Source organism: Pleurodeles waltl, chromosome 7 (assembly GCF_031143425.1).
Source record: "Pleurodeles waltl isolate 20211129_DDA chromosome 7, aPleWal1.hap1.20221129, whole genome shotgun sequence".
Classification (NCBI taxonomy): Eukaryota; Metazoa; Chordata; class Amphibia; order Caudata; family Salamandridae; genus Pleurodeles; species Pleurodeles waltl.
The window spans coordinates 874,194,259-874,217,538 of NC_090446.1; the positions used below are offsets into that span (position 1 = coordinate 874,194,259).

At 41.4% G+C, this 23,280-nt stretch overlaps 1 protein-coding gene across 5 annotated transcripts in view; it reads right to left on the minus strand.

Annotated features, from left to right (window-relative positions):
* The window catches only part of ARAP3 (ArfGAP with RhoGAP domain, ankyrin repeat and PH domain 3), a 632,921-nt gene that overhangs the window by 423,666 nt on the left and 185,975 nt on the right, over window positions 1-23,280 (minus strand). For all 5 annotated transcript variants that reach the window (XM_069199483.1, XM_069199484.1, XM_069199486.1 and 2 more), the window contains 3 exons: window positions 15,117-15,380; window positions 11,954-12,023; window positions 7,637-7,757 (listed from right to left, as the gene is read on the minus strand). In XM_069199483.1, coding sequence (XP_069055584.1) covers window positions 7,637-7,757; window positions 11,954-12,023; window positions 15,117-15,380 — 455 coding nt within the window. The remainder of the gene's footprint in view (window positions 1-7,636; window positions 7,758-11,953; window positions 12,024-15,116; window positions 15,381-23,280) is intronic.

Consider the following 23,280-nt stretch of genomic DNA (forward strand, 5'->3'; position numbering starts at 1 on the left):
TGCTGTTTTAGCAGATATTTTAAAATAGATTCATAATGAATACGGGGCTTCCGTGGCCCTAGACTTGGGGATGAAATTAATTGGCCATTTTTGCCACAATACCTTTAATTGTTTTAGGAAACATAAAAGCGAAGGCATCAGAACGAGCAGTTTGCCAACAACTTGCCCAGGTTCCATTAATAGATTAGGACCGTGAGTTACCAAAAATTACTGCTGAAACATATACATCCATAGGTTGCAAAAATCTAGGGGCCAGATCAAATAGGCCACAGCTTAAATGTAATCCAGAAAAGGGTAATATCAAGTAAGCACCAGAGTCTTCTAAAAAATGCTGGGATCAACAAAGAACAAAAAAAAAAAATTACCAAATTCATGGGGAGAATCTCCGCAGCTGCAGAGCTCTGAAAAACATTACAATTTACGCAACCGTGATAACTTAAAACAGTCTAACAGGTATCAGTACACCGATACACGCCCTTCTCTTTCCTTTCAGGACAAAAGGCATGAGAAAGCCGGGAGGTCAGAACGCAGACAAGAGCATGTGAAACCGAAAAGGACTCACAAAGCTAGTCTGACATCATAATAAGAAAAGAAAAGGAACATCCACAACAGAAACCCAAATGCAAAAATAAGGTTGCTGGAATTTCTGTTAAATTAGCTGCATATACTGAGAACATTACTGCAGAGCAGGACGTGGACAGTGACTCTGCTAAACAGTGCAGCAGAGGTTGCAATAGTGCACCAGAATCTTGGAGAGTTTCTGAATGCGAAAGCAACTAACGACTACCTAGAGTAGAAACCCCAGATTGGCGAATTGCCCCTCCTCATAGAGTGTATAAATGGACCATACAGATTGAGAGGACATAAAACGCACAATTAAAGTTATTTTCTGGGAAACTATAACATTCAGTTATGACATTCTCTTGGCAGAGAAGGATTGGCCACCGGGGCGTCTTAGAATCCTCCCACAAGCAGACAGTCTTTTACAGTCTTTCTCAGGCCTTGCTCCAGATGCTCCAGAGCAAGTAAAACAAGCATACACTGTAGAATGGGCTACTGCACCAGCCCCTGCGCTATACCGCAACCATGTGGGCTGGGATAAGGACTCGCCTTAAGTAATATCCATAATGTCCAGCCCGCAAGTGCAACCACAGTACTCAATTAAACATGAAGCTAAGCTCCAGTGAGAGAAATTTTCTCGCAACTTGAGTACCATGGAGTAATTGAACCCTGGGTATCTCCCATGAATGACCCTTTCATTCCAGCAGGTTAACCGGATCATTCATATAAAATAGTTTTAGACTACAGACTCAAACACACATTTCCAGAATGAAATTCTTACAGTACGGCTTCAATGAACAATATTGTCCATAAAATATACAAAACAACCCTGGATATTTCCAATGGGATTTTCTGCCAAAATATCGCACCTGAAAGCAGGCATTTTACTGCTTTTTCCAGACGCGGACCTCAACAACATTTTTGCCAGCCTCCCCAATGGTATAAGGACAGTTCAGGACTACTCTCTGCCGGTGTAACATCACTATTGCATGATATTTATCCAGAAGCATTCTCCTATGTCGATGACACATACCTGATGGACGATGACTTAAACACTCATCAAAGAGTAGATCCCATTGTTCTGGGATCTGCTGAACATGGCTACAAACTCAATTTTAAGAAAAAAATAGACTTTCTCAGTGTCCTCTTTCTACGATACGAGTAATAAAATGCAGGGAAAAGTCAGGCATTACACTTCTGAGAGAAGTGTGCTCAATTACAACCACCTAATACCATAAAAAAAGCTATGCACAATGCATAAAACCACTGTATGAATACATTTGTCCTGAATTTCCCAGTAAACACCAGAACATATGCACATTCTAAGATCACTACAGACTAACATGCTTGCAGCATGACATTTATGGACATGTATAAACAGAACAAATTTAGTCATCCAGATGATACGAGGTGCCATTGACTTCACTTATGTCACGTTCAATGAAGGTGCCACAGTGCCGATTACATACAAATAGCATTTAGGTTCGAAAGCTGAAATGCGTTTTGTGTCCACTGAAAAATGACTGACCGCAGTTCAGATAGCTGTTATAAGGAAAGACCACTGGCTCAAGGGCAACACACTATTGTTACTCCTGTCTCCCTTAAAGGCTGTTCCAAAGGCTAGCATCCCTAAAGCAAAACCATAGATCTTAGATGAATATAAGGGCCACATCCTTAACTGCCACTGACGTAGATAACATTTTTGACTCTAAACTTATAAACTCAAGAATTTCTCCAAAATGAACACAAATATCCCATGTTCGCTAACATTTTGCCTCTTGATAAGTATAAAAATGTCATTTATACTGACAGTTCAGCTCAGCCTGCTAGAGGAACCAACATTTAATACCCTGCAGCTTGAGCAGCTGTTCATGGAGTAATGAGGGATGGAGAGTTCCACCCTCAACAAACCTTTACGGAGTTCCTAGTGGATTGCATGGTACACCTGGCTGAAATCAAAGCTTTCATTCTGGCACTACAGCATATGGATCCTGAATTGCCCACGCTTTTAGTTTGCAATTCGTAATTCTGTGTGTACTCTTTTAATGAAAACTTACATTACTGACACCAAAATGGATTCGGAGATTCTAAAGGAAATACTATCAAGTGCTTTGGGGAAAGGTGGCAGAGCTTATAGATAGTCTGCCACGGGCTCATGTAATTCATACACTGAGTCACCAATGAGTTGGAATACACATTTTAGGGAATTGATTTTCTGACGAAGAGGCCAAATCTGCAGTGAAGACTGCTACTGTAGCTGTGAATACATGCTCTCACATAAAAAGCATATCCAGCGGTTTGTCTTTAGTTGTGTCATTTGCCAACCAATTAACGTTTCCACCATCAAACGCTCACCGCAGACACCCCTCCTGGTTTCACACAAACTGAATTAGTGTGTATATCTGGAACATTTCGGTACTTTGAATTCAGATGGTGCACTTAGGTACATTCTACTTGTTGTAGGCTGATACTGTTATTAAAGATTTGTAAGTCTTTATTGGGACATTTGCAGTAGCTGCTTTTCACTCTGATCAGGGCCCTGTTTTTGCCTCTGAAACATACAGAGACACCATGGGAACCCTGGGTGTGGATGTGCATAATTCCTTACCCTGCCATCCCAAGAAAAATTAGATGGTGGTGGTGACAAACCGAGACTTAAAGAAATCCTTAACAGTTAGAGTATTATGTTCAGGTCGCAGTTGGACCCCTTTATGAAGTTCAGAGAGCATTAAATAATCTTCCTAGATAGTCTTTTGGTGGGCAAACCCCACATGAAGTTTGTTTGGCATTCAGATGTATGTCCCAGCTCTTCATGGCCCTGGCACAGTGCCAGATGAAACACCTTTTGACATTAACTAATTTTTCACTGTCTTACAGGAACTAGAAGACATTCGAGATGAGCGTTCTACTTCGAATACTGCCACCAAAGGAGTGAGGAATCAACTAGCACCTACCAGCTGGATTCCAAAAGTTGGGGATCTAGTCTGAGAAAAGATTGTGGTAAAGAAAGAATTTGGTCCAGCATACCGAGCACCGGTGCCAGTCCTTGGATTCCAAAGTACCAGAACTGTGATTTTGCCACTGCTTGCTGGTTGTACAGGCAAATGTTTTGCCTCTATTGATCAAGCAAAATTGCATCATGTGGCCTATATTCTGCAGTAGGTCCTGAGGACTCCAGGATAGTTCCTTAACCCCTTTCACTACCATAGAGGAAATACATCTTTAACTCCAAGGTTGTTTCCTCTAGGTTGGGGAGAGCAAAGAATGAACTTTTGTTGATTCCAGTTACAGCTACAAATACAAGAAACACCCTAGATGCAAGTCTATAATTTCCTACTACTTCTCAAAGCAATGGAGTTGTTTATGATGAACCACCTTTAGAGGTGTCTACCAGTTCTCTTTAACGTGCTGTGGATCCTGTCTTCACACAGACTGTTTCTGGGTACTTTGTCAATATTGACGGCTCCTCTTCAGATTCTACTACCACTTCTCTTTGTGGTGTACGTAAATTTCTTCATTGGCTTAAATGCACTTATCTGATCCATCCATGGCCCTATTTGTAGATTATACTTGCCTTGTTTGCTCTCTTCTTGTGGAATGGATTTGTGACAGTTTTCTTCTTACTTTTAAATGGACATTATCTTCCAGAACGTTCCACTGTGGAACTGGTAGCTGAGGTGTTGAGACCTCATTAGTCTTCCCACAAGGTGCAAAGAGACTTTTTCCTAGTGAATATTTCTGCTGTTCCAGTTCCTGATGGGATTGTTTGGGAAACCGACCCCTATGATATATTTGGTTTTACAGAAACTATTCAAATTCAATACGTTTTTAAAATTGTGATGGCTAGTGTTGTAGTATCAGGTGTTTTATCTGATGAATGGGGTGTAAAAGGTTTCTTCAATGCCTTCTGAACTGGAATATTTTACTGTATTTGAAAGTGAAGAAAGGTACATGAACTCAGCCAGTTATAATGAAATGTTTGGTTACCATCACTTTGCGCATCATTACCTACACAGAGCTAGTACTCCACGTACAGGTTTTAACTATACACAATTAGAACATTGCCCAACACCACCAGTGGGTAGTTCAAAATTATATTTAGATAAATTCACATATTTTTCTGGGCATGATACTTCTAATCCTGTATCTTATTATTTTAAATTAACGCCTTCGAAAGCAAAGGAAAGTATGCTGACAACAACAAAATTAATGTATTAAATTCATTAGTTTCCCAACAAGCAATTAAAGGCTATGAATATTAGAAAGAAACAACTAAGGTATGGGAACAAAAGATAAGCAAGTGCAGGGCATGGATGCCTTATTTAAAGCGTGTCCGATTCCACTGCCTTAATCACCTTCTATCCTGGTAGGTTCACAGGTTTGGGTCAGGCACTGTGGATTAGCCAGGAATTGGGTTGGGAGTCTCTGATGGTGTGGAGAGACTTAGTCCCCCACATGCTGTCCTAATACGCAGTCCTACTGTCTTCGTAGGAACTGCATAACAATGACAGATGGATCAAGAGCAGGATGTTAAACATCCTTGTGCCTGTTGTACAAGAACCATGTTATTTTCCTGAGAAGGTGAGTGTGACCATTCCCAAGTCATCATTCCAGTTTGTGTTGCCAGAGTTTCCCTGTCCAAAATGAATGGCAACCATTTTTTCTGTGATCTTATCTCCCGCCTAATCCATACATAAAGAGGCTCTAGTCATGTTTTAATTGGCATATTTTATATAGTCTGCTTGCTCTCACTTTGTATTTCTTTTATTCCCTTTTAATAGCATAAATTGTTTTAGAATATGTCTTATAATCTGGCAAGGGGAGGGTGTTATGAGGATCTCTTGGACCTGCGTTGGTTCCCCATTTTTAGCTTCCTTTTATATTTTACATATTTTAGCTGCATTCCTTTAAGCAATGACATTTTGTACACTGTCCTTGCATGATATTTTACATGAATATGCTGTTCAAGGTGATTCTTTAGTTAGCCTTTTCTCAACATGTAATCAGTACATTCAGTCCAAGGCAAAGGACACTGTACACAATAAAGAGGCTCTTGTCTGACGAGGATGCATTGCAAAACTTTCAAATACCCTGTTTTTCTTTGTGTTCACTGCAAAAATTGGACGCCCTTTGTCCCTGAGTTCTGTTCTTACTCTGCTGTTCTCTACATCCGTCTCCTGTAAAATGTTTCAACTTCATTCAAGAACTAACAATATTGCCAAGGAGGTTTTTTCTGCCCTTCCTGACTTTTTACTCCTAACTTCCACCCTCTTAAGGTGATATGTGACACCTTCACTCATATAATAGGTGCAGGATTCCACCAACATAGTGGGAGGAGTCACACTTTCTTTGGGCAGCTAAAAAGGACACAAGAGATCTAAACTGTGTCCAGTTCTTGCCAGGAGAGCTGTAAGACCTGCTTGCTGTAATGCCCAAAATCATTTTTATTGTTACTGTTGTGATTACAACCCGGGAGTAGGGAAAATGGCCAGAGCTACTTGTTGTCATTTTCTACAAGTGTTTTTCTCCTTTCTGGGCTGCAACTACTGCCTGAGGGTAGGGAGGCCTGGAAGGCGTACTTGACATCATTCTCATCACACTGTTTTCTCTATTGTGGGCTTTGATTACTGAATGAGGGCAGGGAGATCTGCCAGGACTGCTTACAGTCACTGTTGGCTTGCTGCTTTCTAGGGTGTAGACTGTTACTTGTGTCTGATGGTCGAAGGCTCTACGAGACTTGCTTTCTAACATTCTTAACAAACATTTGTCTCTGCCGTTGTGGTGACTATTGCGTTAGGGTAAGAAAGGCTGCCAGGCCTGCTTGCCATCATTCTCATCAAGCTGCTTCCTTTGTTGTAGGCTGCAACTATTTACCAAACAATGTGAAGCTTGCCAGGAACTACCATTAGACCTACTTCATAAGTGGACTAACAATACTGTAGTCCAAAAACATACCCACAGAAAAGGAGATCAATGTCCTAAAGGTGGTAAAGCTTGCCAGGAACTATGAAAATACCTGCTTCATAAGTGGACTACCCACACTGTAGTCCAAAAACATACCCCTAGAGAAGAAGATAAAGATAGAGAAAGACCCACAGTCCCTCTCTGTCTATACTAACTTTGAAACTACATGAGCTCTGGAATACAAGTGACACTGGGCCAGATGTGCAAAGCCCTTTTGTACTTCTTATCGGTCCGAATTGGTATTTTGGGTGGTTAAGAAATGTAAAACAGCCTTTTCTGCTATACAAACCTTTAGGAAATTGTAAATTGCAATTTTTATCATGTAGAAACTGCAATTTGCGATCCCCAGAATAGGAAATCGCAAATGGGGATTACCTATTTGTGATTCCTATTCTGATGCACAAAGCATTTCCTAAATGGAAATGTAATTAACATTGACTTGAAGTCTATGGTAACCGTGTGCAGTTTAAAAAAAGCACCCCAAAATGCCTTTTTTTTAAATTGTAAAAGAGCACATACATGCCCCATGAACATATGTGTGCTCTACATGTGCACCACTATTTTTTGGGTGGGCCAAGGGGGGGTGGGGGGCTTTTTCCCCTTGCCATCCTTGATTTTGCATTTTCCAAATAGCGATTTCCTTTTAGGAAATGCAAAATAGGCCCATTGACACAGATGCAATGGGATTCCTCATTTGCTGTTTCCTCATAGTGATTCTACTGTGTAGGAATCGCGATTGGAAAATCCGTATCTCTGTACATAGCATCCTCCATTTCCTAAATAGCAATTTATATGAAGCTGCTATTTAGGAAATGCAAAATTGCATTTTAGTACATCTGGCCTACTATCTCTAGCTGCACCTGGGCATGTGATCAAAATGTCAGAGTAAGCAGGAAACAGGTAGACAGAATGGGCCAGACATTCAGTTCCAGTTTGTATGTAGACTGTGAGGGAAATTATGGTATGCCACATAATGTACAATGAAACTGCCTGTTTCCAGCATGCTTTTAATGCTTTTATGTATACAGACACACTAATAAAGGAACTAGTATGTCAGATTGTTTTATTCATAACCAAATCCTAATTCTGACATTTATGTACTTGTGCTTACCTTCGTTCTCAGCTCGAAAGACAAAAATTCTATGACTTGTGACAACTTCAAACTTGTTGTCTTTGCAAGACCTAGACATCTCGATGACTGCCAGAGGGATCACTCCTTTTGGGTACAGCTCCTGCAAAGGATCAGAATGAGCATTAAGCATGTATGTTTCATCCTACAGACTAGCACCATGTATGAAGTGATATCCTACTCTTAGAATTCTCTTCTGAATGAGGGAGGCTTAGGAAACCTAATGCAATGGATGATAATGTGGGGATGGGGTGAAAACACAAATGATCAAACGAGAAGACAAGGGAAAATAATAAAATAAAGGCATCCCTAAAAGAAAAGCATGAGCACAAAAATCTGCTGAAGAGAACATACAAATGAGAAATTATGGATTTAGGAAAGAGAATGAAAGAATAAGAAAACAAGAAAGAAAGCACAAGGGATAAAACATAGAGGGAAAGCAAGGAAGGCAGGAGAAAAGAATGGCAGATTGAATAAAACGTAGGGAAGAAATCAGGAGAGAAAGCAAGAAAAAATAAAGAGAACATGAAACAGCAACAAAAGCGAAAATAATGAGGAAGAAAAGGAAATCAAGAAAGAAAAGAATTAAGTATGATAAAAGGTGTGATAGAGCAAACAAAGATGGAAAGCTTGAAGAAATAGGGGGGATCAAAGTGTAAGGAAAAAAGCAAGAGGGAAGATAATCAATAACTCAGAAAAAGAGATCCTCATCAACCTCTATGTGACTCACATCATCATAATCTACAGCATCAGATATGCATGTGTGTTGATGACACTCTGGTCCATTTCATACTACAGGATAGATCTGCGGGCTAACAGTTAGTTTTGCTCTGCCTGAAACGCATAGCAGTGGGTGTACCATAACTGTCTCTATCTTGACACATGTAAGAGAGATATCATCCTTATTGGCTTAGTAATCTAAACATCAGCCCATTCGGAATAGGAAGACACAATGGAGCTCCAATCCAAGGTGTGTAAAAAGTTTGACTGTTTGGTGTTAGAGTTCAACCCACACATACTCAGTCCTGAAAACTATATTTCACCCACTCTGCCAATAATGAAGGTCTTCTCCTTTATTAGCACTCTCTCACAAAATCACTCTGGCTCTTTCGGCTGTAATGTTGCGCCTGGATAAGTGTAATACCATCTATGTGTGGCTCACAACTAAGACATTTTCCAAGTCTCAGAGCATTCCAAACAATGCAGCCTAGTTTAAAAATGTGGTGTAAGACACAATTACCAATGTATGCATGCACTAAAAAAAACCTTCACGGCTGCTGATCAAAGAAAGATCACATTTCAAGCCTATGTGTACAGTACAAAATTAAGTCACTTATTTGTAACATAATGGTTACTTGCCTGTAAGAGAAGTTTTGAGAATATTCTGGATTCACATGCTGTGCATTATTTCGCCATCTAGTGGCTGGCCCCAGAATTTTCTTTTCAGTCCCTTCGTTCTCTCTCTTTTTTTTGCTGTGGGCGTCGTAAACCATTTAGTGTCATGTTCCTCATTGCATGAATTTAGACATATGACTTAAAAGCTTTCTGCTTGTGATTTTGGTTGCTTAACTGCATGGTGGACATAAGAGTGTGAAATCACTTTTGGGAGCAATTATGAGTTAATTATCATTAATACTCTGTCTTAACCCTCTGTAAAGAAGAGAAGTGATTAAGAACGTTGTCTTGAGTTTTAAATATTTGAGGGCTGCATTATGCATGGGCTCAAAGGGTAGTTTTATGGGCTGTGTCAGTATTAGGTTTAGGTTCCACATTGATGTGGGGGCTGACTATGGTGGCGCTATCTTCTTTGCTCCTTCTAGGAATTATTTGAGGACCAGTGTGTTGCGAAAACTCCTTCAAATTTTGCTTCTTGTGGAGGCCCCAATGGCTGACAGGTGACCACAAGTGAGGCATAAGGAAGTACCTCAATTAGAAGGTAAGTAACTTTTTTGATAAAAGTAGAATCTTATGTCTAGCTTTCCCTCAGTCCTTTCATGAGGCACCACTATATAAATCTGTTCAACTTTATATTGTAGCACTTCCTTGTGGTGAGGGTCTCGCCTCCTTTAGGACCTCCATGGCTCTTAGAGGGAGATCCAGGCAACCAAACTATAAGTCTGCAGGAGCAATGCCGCTAAGCTGAGGGTGGCTGGTTCGGGTGGTATACCTGGCCCCTTTGTATTGTCAATAAGTATGGATGAGCAAGACGTCTTATGACCCTGTCCGTGCCATCTCCAACAGGTCAGAGAACCACATTTGTTGGTTCATTGGGGTGCTATCAGGATTGGCGTTATGGGTGTTTGCATCTCTTTAGCAGAACTGATATTAGTGGGATTGGGGGAAAAGTTTATGCAAATGTCCCTGATCATTCTATCAACAGGGAATTCCCCAGTGACCAGGGGTGTGGGTACCTGGACGTGAAATTTCTGCATTTTGTTTTGTCTTTGAATTGCAAAGAGATCTATCTGACCCATTCCCAAAAGATCCTCTCCACTATCTGTTATGAGGCATTTGACTGTCTGCTTAGCCTGTCCATTTCTGTGTTGCCTTGGTAGGTGTATTGCTATTAGTGATTATTTTTCTAACTGGCCCATCTCCTTGTGTAATGTGCAAGTTTGGACAACATTTGTAACCTTGTCTTTCTCAGTTTGTTGAGGCAGAAAATGGTGATTGTGTTGTCTGACTGGCTTTTAACTTTCATTCCACTTGACTTGTGTCTGGAAGGCTTTCAGGGCTAAGAAGACTGCTTTCAGTTCTACCAGATTTATGTGTTTCACCGCCTCCTCTGAAATCCATAGATGCCTTATGTTCAGTTATTCCATGTGGCTAACCACCCCATGTGATATGCATCCACTCTGATAGTTAAAGAGGATTCTGCTGTTTCAAATATTGTTCATGCTCTGCACTGTATCTTCTTGTGTACCCTCTCTGTGGCAATCACCAGATCCTCTCAACTCTCAGTAGCTTGCGGCCATTGCTGCTGTAGACACTCCTGGAGTGGTAGCATGTGAAGTCTGGTGTGGGGAATTAGGCGTATGCATGATGCACTTTAGTTTTCCCACTGTCCCACTTTCCTTACTGTCAGAGGTTGACCCTTCTGGTACAGGCGAGCTTGCTCTGCTAAAGCCTCTTTGCCACTGGTAAGGTTTGGTTTCCCTGGAATATAGCCTCACTCCCAGGAATGCCTTCTCTCTCTTTGGGACTGGGGGTGATTTCTCTAGGTTCAGAGAAAACCTAACTTGTGGAGTGGCTTTGTCCCTGGATCTATGTCATCCTGGCCCTGTCTGAATGACTTTGCCATTACCAGCCAACTGTCCAAGTATGGGTGTACATTGCTCCCCTGTCCTCGAAGCCTACCCCAGTGCCAAAAATCCCAGCGATCGATGAGAAACACAAGCACAAAGAACTTCAGGGTTGACGTCGAAAGACATTGTTGGCAGTAAAATCTTTGGGCCCAGACTCCAGAGATAATCAAGAGTGCAGGAGGAAAAAGGATTTGCAGGAGAAGGGAACTTTGACATTGAAAAAGAAGACGTTGATGCTCAACGCTAAATAAAAAGCCCTTGACGTTGAAAGAAAAAGACTCCCCCTCAAGAGAAAATTGTAGGGCCTCATAAAGAAAAACAAGTTCAATGAGTGCTTTAAGCACTCACAAAGGGAGAAATGTCAAGGGGGGAAGAACACACGGATCTGGAGCCTCTGACCCCTTTAGAGATCTAACAGGCGGAAATCTTTGAATATGAAGGGAGAACAGAAGAGTGCCAGTTTGAGCAAGAGTCATTCCACGGACTGGAAACAACAGAGAAGGGGCGGCAGGACAAAAACAATGTCCAGTAAATAGCGTGACATGAATTCTGGTGGGGGAAGAGCACTAAACATCCGCATGTTATCTTCCATTTTTGTGGACAAAATGTGGCACAGGTGATAATTACTGAACCTGATAAAAATCCAACAGAATTTCTGAACAGTTCAGTTTTGCATTTTATTGGGTGCAATAATTATTGCATCTGACACCAGAGCACTTGTAATTGAGACCTAAATGAATAGAGTCTTATTACACTTTGATATTTTTGGTTGACTTGTTCTGCCAAGAGGCAGCGAAAGAAAGTAAGCAAAAGAAAGATTGAGCTAGATGGAGGGGAAACACACTGACAGAGTTGGAATGAAAGAGAAAGCAAGACAAAGGGAGAGGAGGGAATGGCAGAGTACAACATCAGAAATAAGAAAAGAAAAAAGAGAGCAAAGGGAATTTAAAGAATTGCTATTGTTCTGGAGAAAACGGGGAAGATCTATACATACCTTGTCATTATTAAAATACATGAAGTTTTTCCCGTCAAATCTGATAAACCTTTTCTGGAAAACATAATTCCTGTCAAGAGAAAAGAAGAATAAGCAAACTAAAAAATCAAAGTTCCAAACAAGTCACAAATGGCAGAACCGGAGATAATCCATGCAATCTTGAAGAGGATACTTATGCCCGGGGATCAAACAGCTGAACTATAAAAGGAAATGATAACAAGATCAACAGATACAGGCTTTATTAAACCATCCCTGGTGTATTGTGGAGCATGAAGTACTTCTTTTAAGAGCTAAATCAGGCATTTGAGCCACAACCATGGCAATCTAGCTTGACTGTGTAGGTCTGCAAGTGAAACTGTTATAGGATTGAGGCGTTTAAGGATTTTGGGGCTTCTGACAAGTGAAAGGCATTCTGTGACTTAATTAAGCCTGATTCTGAGATCAAAACCTGTAAATGGCATGGAAGGGTTGAGAATTTGCCTCTTGTGTGTTTGGTGGGTAAACTTTGTCATGTCATATTTGCACTGGGGAATACAACTCTGCAGTGATGCTGCCATGTAAAATCATATACCATGCTGGGGTCGCATGAGCATCTACCTCTTATATTTATCAAGGGGGGAAACCCTGGGCTATTGGATGAAAATATGACCTGTGCATCCTGTTGAATGGAATAGTTGTGTTGGCAACTGTACTGTATGTAGGTTGACACCCCCAGTCCAGATTCAAGGTATGGTGATCGCGCTGTCTTCTCTACCTATTTCCTTTTTGTTTCAATTTGTTTATTTTAGTTACTGTCAGTTGTGATGGTTTGACAAGCATTCACAAAGAAACACCTGAGGACACCAGTGTTTAAACAGGTCACTGAAGTCATTAGAAACTGCTTTGATTTTGTACATGGCATTGGACTGCATGGTGATAGTATTGTATCATGTAATATATACAATGCACTAAATGTTTGCTTTATTGGAAAAAAAAAAAAACATTTTAAAAAAATGATAAAATCCCATACCATCCGAGTTAGAAAATTGTTGATCCCACCTTCATAGGATTTAACAGATGGGCTATACGGACTTGACAATTCTTTCTTACTTGTCAGGACTGGTAGGTAAGAATAAAGAAGCTGCTGATTGAGGTACATGAAACCACTGCATCACAAGCCTCTTCTACACAGACTTCTTGTATTGGAGACATGGTAGCATTAGTTATCTGAATTGTATACACTTGCAGAAGGATCACTGGCAACTCCAGGAATGACAAGATCAAACAGATGTTTCTGGGGAGTGAGGGTAGCGTGGTGAAAGGCCTTTAGAACCAAACTCTGCCAAGGTGTTCTGGAAATTAGATAAAGGCGGAGTTCGAAATGGGGTTTTCAAAGAACCTGTTCTTCTCGCCCAGTAAACATAAGGTCTTCATTGTGAAATCAGCAAGATGGAAAAACATCCATAGGTGTACCAAAAGCTCTTTCCAGAAAGTCTTGGGCTGTAGAAGGTAAGTCTGTTTTGATGAATACCAGGCAATCCCAGTTCACTCTGTATATTGATGAATTCTATCCTCTATGAGCTTTCCCTTTGCATTTATTAGCCTTTGAACCTCCCTTCTCTACAGTCTAAAACTTTTCACACAGTTTTTCTTTTTGTAAATCTCATTTTGTTGCTAAACCAAAACCTCTACCCCATTGCCCTCTTTCACAATTCACACAAAGTATTGATGTTCACATTCTTGCATCTCCCCTCAGAGGATGCGTGATATAACCACACACCATTATGGATCTTTTCTATCTTCAATCAGTTTCTGTACTTGTAGATGAGGCCTAAAGAACTGGACAAGCTACTCCAAATAGGACATAACTGATGTAAGTTCTTTTTGCTTTTAGCAAGGAAGAGTAATGCAATTACTTGTAGGGTATTTACCTATTGCATAATACCCTTTTGTTCTTCCTAGATGGCATGTCAAATCACGCCTGTGGAACTTGGAGAGAAATGGTTTTACAGTCCAGGACAGGTCAAAATATACTCACCTTCATTAAACAGTTTATTCTGATACTGAAAAGGACTAGGGGAGAGAAACTGCATTTGCTTCCCCTACCAGAAATGCAGACAACCATGGTATTGGTAGTTGAGAGGGCATGGGTAAATACCGAATGGGACACTGTCCCCCATGTAATGGGCCACTTCATCTACTGAGCTGGTTTTCGAGGATTTGGGTCACTGGCCTATAGACTAGGTAACCCGAAGTATCTGTAGAATTATTAAAAGCACTCTTTATTACTTACAAGTTAACAGCAGTTACTTACTTCCTGTCTAGAAGCAAGATAGATTCTTTTTTTTGAAAACCAAAAACTGAAACTTTATTTTCCTATCTTATCTGTAATGTTTTATTTCTCAGATTCTACACTTTTATACTTTCATAATGTCACTGACCTGAATACATAAACCACTGGTGAAATTCAAGACATAAAATCCATTTTCAAATAAACATTTTACTGCCAGGTCAGCAGATTAGGATTCAGATCTGTAGTTGAATTCTTTATGACACTGAAGTTCTGCTTAAATTGTACTAGAGGCCGAGGGGGCGCCACTTTGTTGTTCTGACACTAAATTAAAGACCTATGAAGTGGAAAGGTGAAGCGTGGCAAGAAAGAATAACAGAGAATCAATATTTCTTTCATAATGATTAAACAAATGTGACTCGGACAGCTCCAAAAAAGTTCCTAAAACTAGTGATGTCACACTTTTGTGAAATAGTGAGTTGCAGACCCCAAAAGCTCTTCACTATCCCTAATCCCTCACTCATGGGTGTTCAGTAATGATCCCAAACTTTTCAAGCTGTGTATGAGGAGTACGTTCATCACAATTAGTAAGAATTATAGACTTAAACAAAAGTTGTGATTTCTACAAAGTCATAAAATAACCGCTATATTCTTACTAATGAAAAGTAAAACCCAAAGAAAAATATATGAAAATCACGTGCACCTAGACAACAAGAATTGTTACTGCGAGAAGAAAAAATAGCTACCAGTTTTCGCCCCACTGAATACATTTCCTTACAAGGAATCACATCCCTCCAGATTTCCCTATAGTTCAGAAAACCACTGCACCCCAGTTTAATGTCCTTCTCCAGGGTGGGACCTCTCTGATCTCAGATTTACAGATGCTCAACCTACCCTTGTGGGGAGAGTTTGTCCAACCAACCGCTGTGAATAGGTCTGGATCGGTCAGTGAGTGATGTAAAACTTGCATAGGGCGAAATTGTCAGGTCGTCCAAGATCTCATCTGGGTACAGATGAGCTGGCAGGCTGAACCTGCTATTGGCCTTCGGGACATCCACTGTGGAATAGCCTTCAGATTCGTTTTGCACAATCTGGGCAATAAGCTGAGATGCATTTCCATCTGCACCTCTCTTCTCATTGCACATTTCATAATCATTCCTGCAAAAGAAAGAAAGAGTGTAAGGTGAACTGATATTAACCTATAAACTACCATTAATAAATCAAATTGCCAACATTTTCCTAAATTCAGTCTTGTTAAGGAATGTTAAGACTTGCACCAGAAATTAATGGTTACAATCACCTCTCATTCTGCAAAAATCTGTGTACACCGTGAGACACTCTTAAGGGGCCATGAGATTTGAAATTCACTTACGGATCAGTATTCAGACATATTAAGGCCGTTTTAGGTCTGATATTCAGGCCCATGACATATATGTCTGTATTAAATATAGAAAACAGCAAAGACTAATCAGCTCTATGTAGGCAGCCAACCAGCCTGCCGGAGTGTGCATACCCACCTGGTGCAAGCTGCCAAATTCAGAGTCCCATGCTGCTGTGGCTGGGATTATTGCTATAAATGCCCCAGCTTCTGTGACAAGAGTATTTTAGGCAATAATGCATTGCCAGTGGTCATCTAATTTTTTTAGGAACAATTCCACATAGCATAGGTTTCTGAAATACAAAACGAAAAAAAGCAATGGCTTGAGGGAGTTTTCTGCTTGTGACATGGAAGTCCTGGGAGGAAACCTGTGCAACGTAAGCCCTGCTCTAAATCGTGTAGGCCATCCCAGTCACTGTTTATTGCAGCCTAATGGTGGATGAGTGCCGATCAAAGCTTCTGAAAGCTGGGCCAGCTGAAGTTCAGTCATCAAAAATCCTGCGATACCCCCACCTTTACATGAGACGAGGGAATCGTCGGCGTGATGGGTGAGATAACCGTTGACTTACAGTAGTTCCCGTCCTGCAAACCACCTTCAAGGGTATGGCAGAATCTGACCTATAAGGTAATGGTGGACAGTAGCTTACTTTCAGAAAACACTTTGGAAGTCATTTTTTTAAATGTTGGCACCACCTGTGTACAGTGAGGGACTTGAATTGTTTTATCGTGTGAGAGCTGTCTTTTCATTGGTTGCTATCAATTGTTTTATTGATTTAAAGCCCAAGATTACTCTAGGGATGAAGAGAAAGTTTGCCTGAAAAATATGGATCTCAAACATTGACTTCCGAAAATGTTTTTAAACTAATATTCTTATTAGTCACTCATTCTGTTACAATTTGGCTGGACAAATACAGGAAGAATGCTGCAAATCTGCAATATTTTTAAGGAGTTCTGGCTTACTGCAAAATTAATCGGTTTCACTAAACACATTAAAATGTCCTAATAAATTTGCTCAAGGAGTGTTCTGACTTCAGTTATATTTGATTCGGTCATGCCCTAAATGCCATTCCCTAATGTTAGACTCTGTTTCGGGCACAGGGCAGACAAGGCTACTGAGCAACAGCCTTGGTGTTTGGGATCATTTCCTTCTAATGTCCAGCGGTCTGTCCTACTGTGACTTTGCAAACTGAGCCAAGTAGACCCTATCCTCACTTGATTTTCAGGGTAGCGAGGGCAAGCTGCCAAAGGCACCTCAGCAAGGTAGCATAAGAGGCAGAGACCCAGAACTCACCAGCCAATCAACAGACACCATAAAGTTCTGTCCAGACCAGTGCTTGTCTTAGAAAAGGAGAAGAACTTTAATTACACAGTAAAGTGAAAAGCTACGGACAATATAAGGGTTCAGCTAAACGATTCCACCACACTATGGGCTAAAACCAATGCTTCTAATTCCTAACCGCCTCCCTTCCCTAATTCAACAGTAGAAGCTCCCATCCTGCTACAGTGGTCTAGCACAGTGGCTGCAGCCCCCATCCCTCGACCTAATGCAGTGTTGTAGTAATGCAGGGACATCTATGGTGAGAATTAGCCCAGGTGAGAGTTCACTATTTGGCTTCAATTGTGCAATCTCTTAGTGTGGGGCCCCGCAAGCAGTTCAGTTTGTATCAGCACTCATTACACTTTGAAATATGAAGTTCTAGCACAAGACAGTCTCTCCTATGGCAGCATGTATTACTTGTCTGTGGAAACACAATTCAGTGTTTTGCTGGCCGCAGCGCGCACTTCACAGTCAACTTGCCCATGTCTCTTTATCAGTGGGAGCAGGGTAGCTGTGGTATCACACTGCTGAAGAAACGGTACTACAGGCCGTATTCAGCGGTTGTCAATCTTCAGCAGATACCACCTCTAGGTCATCACAGGTGTCCCTCTGCTATAGCAGTGAAAACATCTTTCTCCACGGTACATTGAAAGCTGCTGAATGTGTCCCTTGGGTCATGATGGGGATGCCAGACAGCATGCTGATACTTCTAGGTTTGCTGCTGCTTCTCACAGTTTGCCTCATAAACCACACAGGGCAGCCTGAAAGAGTCTGTTCTGGTTGGGTGACCATTAGACAAACTCTTGAACACAAGTTAAATTCTTCTGGGTGTTCCATGCACCAAGGCTGGGATTACTCCTCCTGCAGAGCTAGGCACTGTCCTTCTCTCTGAGCAGTCGGATTTCCAGGAGCTAGGCAGATCCACAGCTTTACCAGCAGGTTGCTTAGGCTTCAGCTGATGTCCCCTCACCTCTGAGAGGCCAGCCTTGGATCACAGAACCTCTTCCAAGTACTCTGAAGTCCCTTCCTTGGTCATGATGGAACTGAAACAAAGTGGGATGGTCCGGCTCTCACCTTTATACTATTTTCTAGACAGCGACTGTTGAACCATTGTGTAAAGTCCTAGATTGGTATATGGTGGCCGCCTTCAAATGATATTTCCGGGCTGCAGTTCAGATACAGACCTTGTGCAAGGTGATGGGACTCAGGGCAGGTAGTAATTATGCAGGTTCAAACTAGGTGTATCCAAAACACACTGGCATAATGAAGTGCATCACACAGCTGTTACCAGCCTTCTTGTAGTGGCAATCAGAGAAAGAAAAAATTTCCAGCCTTGCCTAGAAATTTCCTCACCCTTAACAACAGAATGTGCTCAATCACCTCACTCCCCTAACATCTCAAAAAAATGGCAGTGCTCAGGAAGGACTAATCAGCAAACCCCTACTATAAAGTCCTCCTACAATTTCTAAAGGTAGCACTGTACCATTCTCCCTCACTTGAGTGCCTCAGGTCTGCTCCTCAAAGTTCAAGGAATGCAGGCACACTACTTCACTTTTCTTGTGAAGTTGCATCCTGTCCTCTATCTTCTGCTGTGTCAAACAACGGGGTAACCTATATGCATTCAACTAGACCCAGTAATGAGACTCGCTGCAACAGTCTTGCTACCATCCACCACGCACATACACATACTCGACACGCACTCAATGCCAGCGCAAGTATACAGATGTTACATCTAAAATGGCACTTTAAATGAGTGGGGCAGTAGACCATACTCATCATGAGACAGAAAAAGGTAGGGGCAAAATGGTAGAGGACAACTGGATGCATGTATGGCATTGAGCAGGAGAGGAGGATACTGTAGTGAGTTCAAGTTGTGATAGGAATCTAAACAGATGGGACTGAAAGATAATCCTTCCTGTGCTGCACTTTCATGTATTTGGTCCAAGATGAAATGAAAATGTCACTTACCCAGTGTACATCTGTTCGTGGCATTAGTCGCTGCAGATTCACATGTTTCGCACAGTCCGCTGCCTGGTGTTGGGCTCGGAGTATTACAAGTTGTTTTTCTTCGAAGAAGTCTTTTTTGGTCACGGGACCGAAGGACTCCTCCCTCTTCGGCTCCATTGCGCATGGGCGTCGACTCCATCTTAGATTGTTTTCCCCGCAGAGGGTGAGGATGGAGTTGTTTGCTATAAATAGTGCCCATGCAATGGAGTGAATACGTATGTACATAAAAAGTTTATAATAATTATTTACAAATGTACAAATGTTTAAGATTTAAGATCTACTTCTAAACGGCTACAGGCTTCCCGGGGAGGCGGGAGGGCACATGTGAATCTGCAGCGACTAATGCCACGAACAGATGTACACTGGGTAAGTGACATTTTCAGTTCGATGGCATATGTTGCTGCAGATACACATGTTTCGCATAGACTATAAAGCAATTACCTCCCCTAAAAGCGGTGGTTTAGCCTGTAGGAGTTGAAGTAGTTTGGAATAATGTTCTTAGTACAGCTTGGCCCACTGTAGCTTGTTGTGCATTTAGTACGTCTACACAGTAGTGTTTAGTAAATGTATGAGGCGTAGACCAGGTTGCAGCCTTACATATTTCGCTCATAGGAATGTTTCCTAGAAAGGCCATTGTAGCACCTTTCTTTCTGGTTGAGTGTGCCTTTGGTGTAATAGGCAATTCTCTTTTGGCTTTAAGATAGCATGTTTGAATACATCTGACTATCCATCTAGCAATGCCTTGTTTAGAGATTGGATTTCCTATGTGTGGTTTTTGAAAAGCTATGAACAGTTGTTTTGTTTTCCTGATTAGCTTTGTTCTGTCAATGTAGTACATTAGTGCTCTTTTGATGTCTAATGTATGTAGTGCCCTTTCAGCCACGGAATCTGGTTGTGGGAAGAACACTGGCAATTCTACTGTTTGATTTAAATGGAATGGTGAGATTACTTTTGGTAGAAATTTTGGATTTGTTCTTAGAACTATTTTATTTTTGTGTATTTGAATAAATGGTTCTTGTATGGTAAATGCCTGTATTTCACTTACTCTTCTGAGGGATGTGATTGCTATGAGAAATGCGACTTTCCAGGTTAGATATTGCATTTCACAGGAATGCATGGGTTCGAAAGGTGGACCCATGAGTCTTGTTAAGACGATGTTAAGGTTCCATGAAGGAACTGGTGGTGTTCTTGGTGGTATAATTCTTTTTAGCCCTTCCATGAATGCTTTAATAACTGGTATTCTAAATAGAGACGATGAATGAGTAGTTTGTAGGTAAGCAGATATTGCTGCGAGGTGTATTTTTATAGATGAAAAAGCGAGATTCGCTTTTTGCAAATGTAGTAAGTATCCCACTATGTCCTTTGTACAGGCATGCAATGGTTGGATTTGATTGGTATGGCAGTAGCAAACAAATCTTTTCCACTTAGATGCATAGCAGTGTCTAGTGGAAGCTTTTCTAGCTTGTTTTATGACCTCCATACATTCTTGTGTGAGGTCTAAGTGTCCGAATTCTAGGATTTCAGGAGCCAAATTGCCAGATTCAATGATGCTGGGTTTGGATGCCTGATCTGTTGTTTGTGTTGTGTTAACAGATCTGGTCTGTTGGGTAGTTTGACATGCGGTACTAGTGAAAGGTCTAGTAGAGTTGTATACCAAGGTTGTCTTGCCCATGTGGGTGCTATCAGTATGAGTTTGAGTTGGTTTTGACTCAACTTGTTTACTAGATATGGAAGGAGAGGGAGAGGGGGAAAAGCGTATGCAAATATCCCTGACCAACTCATCCATAGAGCATTGCCTTGTGATTCGCGGTGTGGGTACCTGGATGCGAAGTTTTGGCATTTTGCGTTTTCTTTTGTTGCGAACAAATCTATCTGGGGTGTTCCCCAAATTTGAAAGTACTTGTTCAGAACTTGGGGGTGAATTTCCCATTCGTGGACTTGTTGGTGGTCTCGCGAAAGGTTGTCTGCTAGTTGGTTTTGGATCCCTGGAATAAATTGTGCTATTAGGCGAATGTTGTTGTGAATCGCCCACTGGCATATTTTTTGTGTTAGGAGACACAATTGTGTTGAGTGTGTTCCTCCTTGTTTGTTTAAATAATACATTGTTGTCATGTTGTCTGTTTTGACAAGAATGTATTTGTGTGTTATTATGGGTTGAAAGGCTTTTAACGCTAGAAATATTGCTAACAGTTCTAGGTAATTGATATGAAATTTTGTTTGGTGTACATCCCATTGTCCTTGAATGCTGTGGTGATTGAGGTGTGCTCCCCACCCTGTCATGGAAGCATCTGTTGTTATAACGTATTGAGGCACTGGGTCCTGAAATGTCCGCCCTTTGTTTAAATTGTTGCTGTTCCACCATAGAAGCGAGAGGTATGTTTGGCGGTCTACCAACACCAGATCTTGAAGTTGACCCTGTGCCTGTGACCATTGTGATGCTAGGCACTGTTGTAAGGGTCGCATGTGTAGTCTTGCGTTTGGGACAATGGCTATGCATGATGACATCATGCCTAGAAGTTTTAGCACAAATTTTGCTTGTATCTTTTGGTTTGGAAACATAGCACTTATTACCTTGTGGAATGCTTGCACTCTTTGTGGACTTGGAGTGGCAATTCCCTTTGATGTGTTGATGGTTGCTCCTAGATATTGTTGTGTCTGACACGGTTCGAGGTGTGATTTTGTATAGTTGATGGAGAAACCCAGTTTGTGAAGGGTTTGTATGACATATGTGGTGTCGTTTGTGCACTTTTTTACTGTGTTGGTCTTGATTAGCCAATCGTCTAGGTAAGGAAACACATGTATCTGTTGTCTCCTGATATGTGCTGCTACTACTGCTAGACATTTTGTGAATACTCTTGGTGCAGTTGTTATTCCGAATGGCAACACTTTGAATTGGTAATGTATTCCTTTGAATACGAACCTTAGGTACTTTCTGTGAGAAGGGTGTATCGGTATATGAAAGTACGCATCTTTTAGGTCTAATGTGGTCATGTAATCTTGCTGTTTGAGCAGTGGAATGATGTCTTGTAGTGTGACCATGTGAAAGTGGTCCAATATGATGTAGGTATTTAGTGTCCTGAGATCTAATATTGGTCTTAATGTTTTGTCTTTTTTTGGAATTAGAAAGTACAGGGAGTAAACTCCTGTGTTTTTTTGTTGTACTGGTACTAACTCTATTGCATCCTTTTGCAGTAGTGCTTGAACTTCTAGTCCTAAAAGTTCTAAATGTTGTGGTGACATTTTGCGTGTTTTTGGAGGGATGTTTGGTGGGAATTTGTGGAATTCTATGCAATAGCCATGTTGGATTATTGCAAATACCCAATTGTCTGTTGTAATCTGCTGCCAAGATTGGTAGAATTGGCTTAGTCTTCCCCCCACTGGTGTTGAGTGAAGGGGTTGTGTGACTTGAAAGTCACTGTTTAGGTGGAGGTGTTTTTGGAGTCTGGAATCTTCCCCTACTCCTTGGGAATTGACCCCCTCTATATCCCCTGAAACCTCCCCTTTGGAATGAACCCTGATATGGTGTGGTTCTTGTTTGTTGGCTGGTGGTGTCTGTGGGTTGGCAACGAAACCCCCCTCTAAATTGAGTTTTTCTAAAAGAGCCTCTGCTCTGTGGGGAGTAGAGTGCGCCCATGGCTTTGGCCATGTCTGTGTCCTTTTTAAGTTTTTCAATGGCTGTGTCCACTTCAGGGCCAAAAAGTTGTTTCTCGTTGAAGGGCATATTAAGGACAGCCTGTTGGATTTCAGGTTTGAAGCCTGAAGTGCGGAGCCAAGCGTGTCTCCTTATGGTGACAGCAGTGTTGACTGTTCTCGCTGCAGTATCGGCTGCGTCCATTGAAGAGCGGATTTGATTGTTTGAGATCGTTTGTCCCTCTTCAACTATTTGCTGCGCCCTTTTTTGGTATTCCTGGGGAAGATGGTCTATGAGAAGTTGCATCTCATCCCAGTGTGCGCGGTCATATCGGGCCAGCAGCGCTTGAGAATTTGCGATGCGCCACTGGTTGGCTGCCTGTGATGCTACTCTTTTTCCTGCCGCATCAAATTTTCTGCTTTCTTTGTCTGGAGGTGGGGCGTCGCCAGATGTATGGGAATTTGCTCTTTTGCGAGCTGCCCCTACTACTACGGAGTCAGGTGGTAACTGCGAAGTAATAAACACTGAGTCTGTGGGTGGTGGTTTGTATTTCTTATCCACCCTTGGGGCGATGGCTCTTGATTTTACGGGCTCTTCAAAAATTTGTTTTGCGTGCCGTAACATCCCTGGTAGCATTGGGAGACATTGATATTGGCTATGTGTAGCCGAGAGGGTGTTAAATAAAAAATCATCCTCTATAGGATCGGAATGCAGTTGGACATTG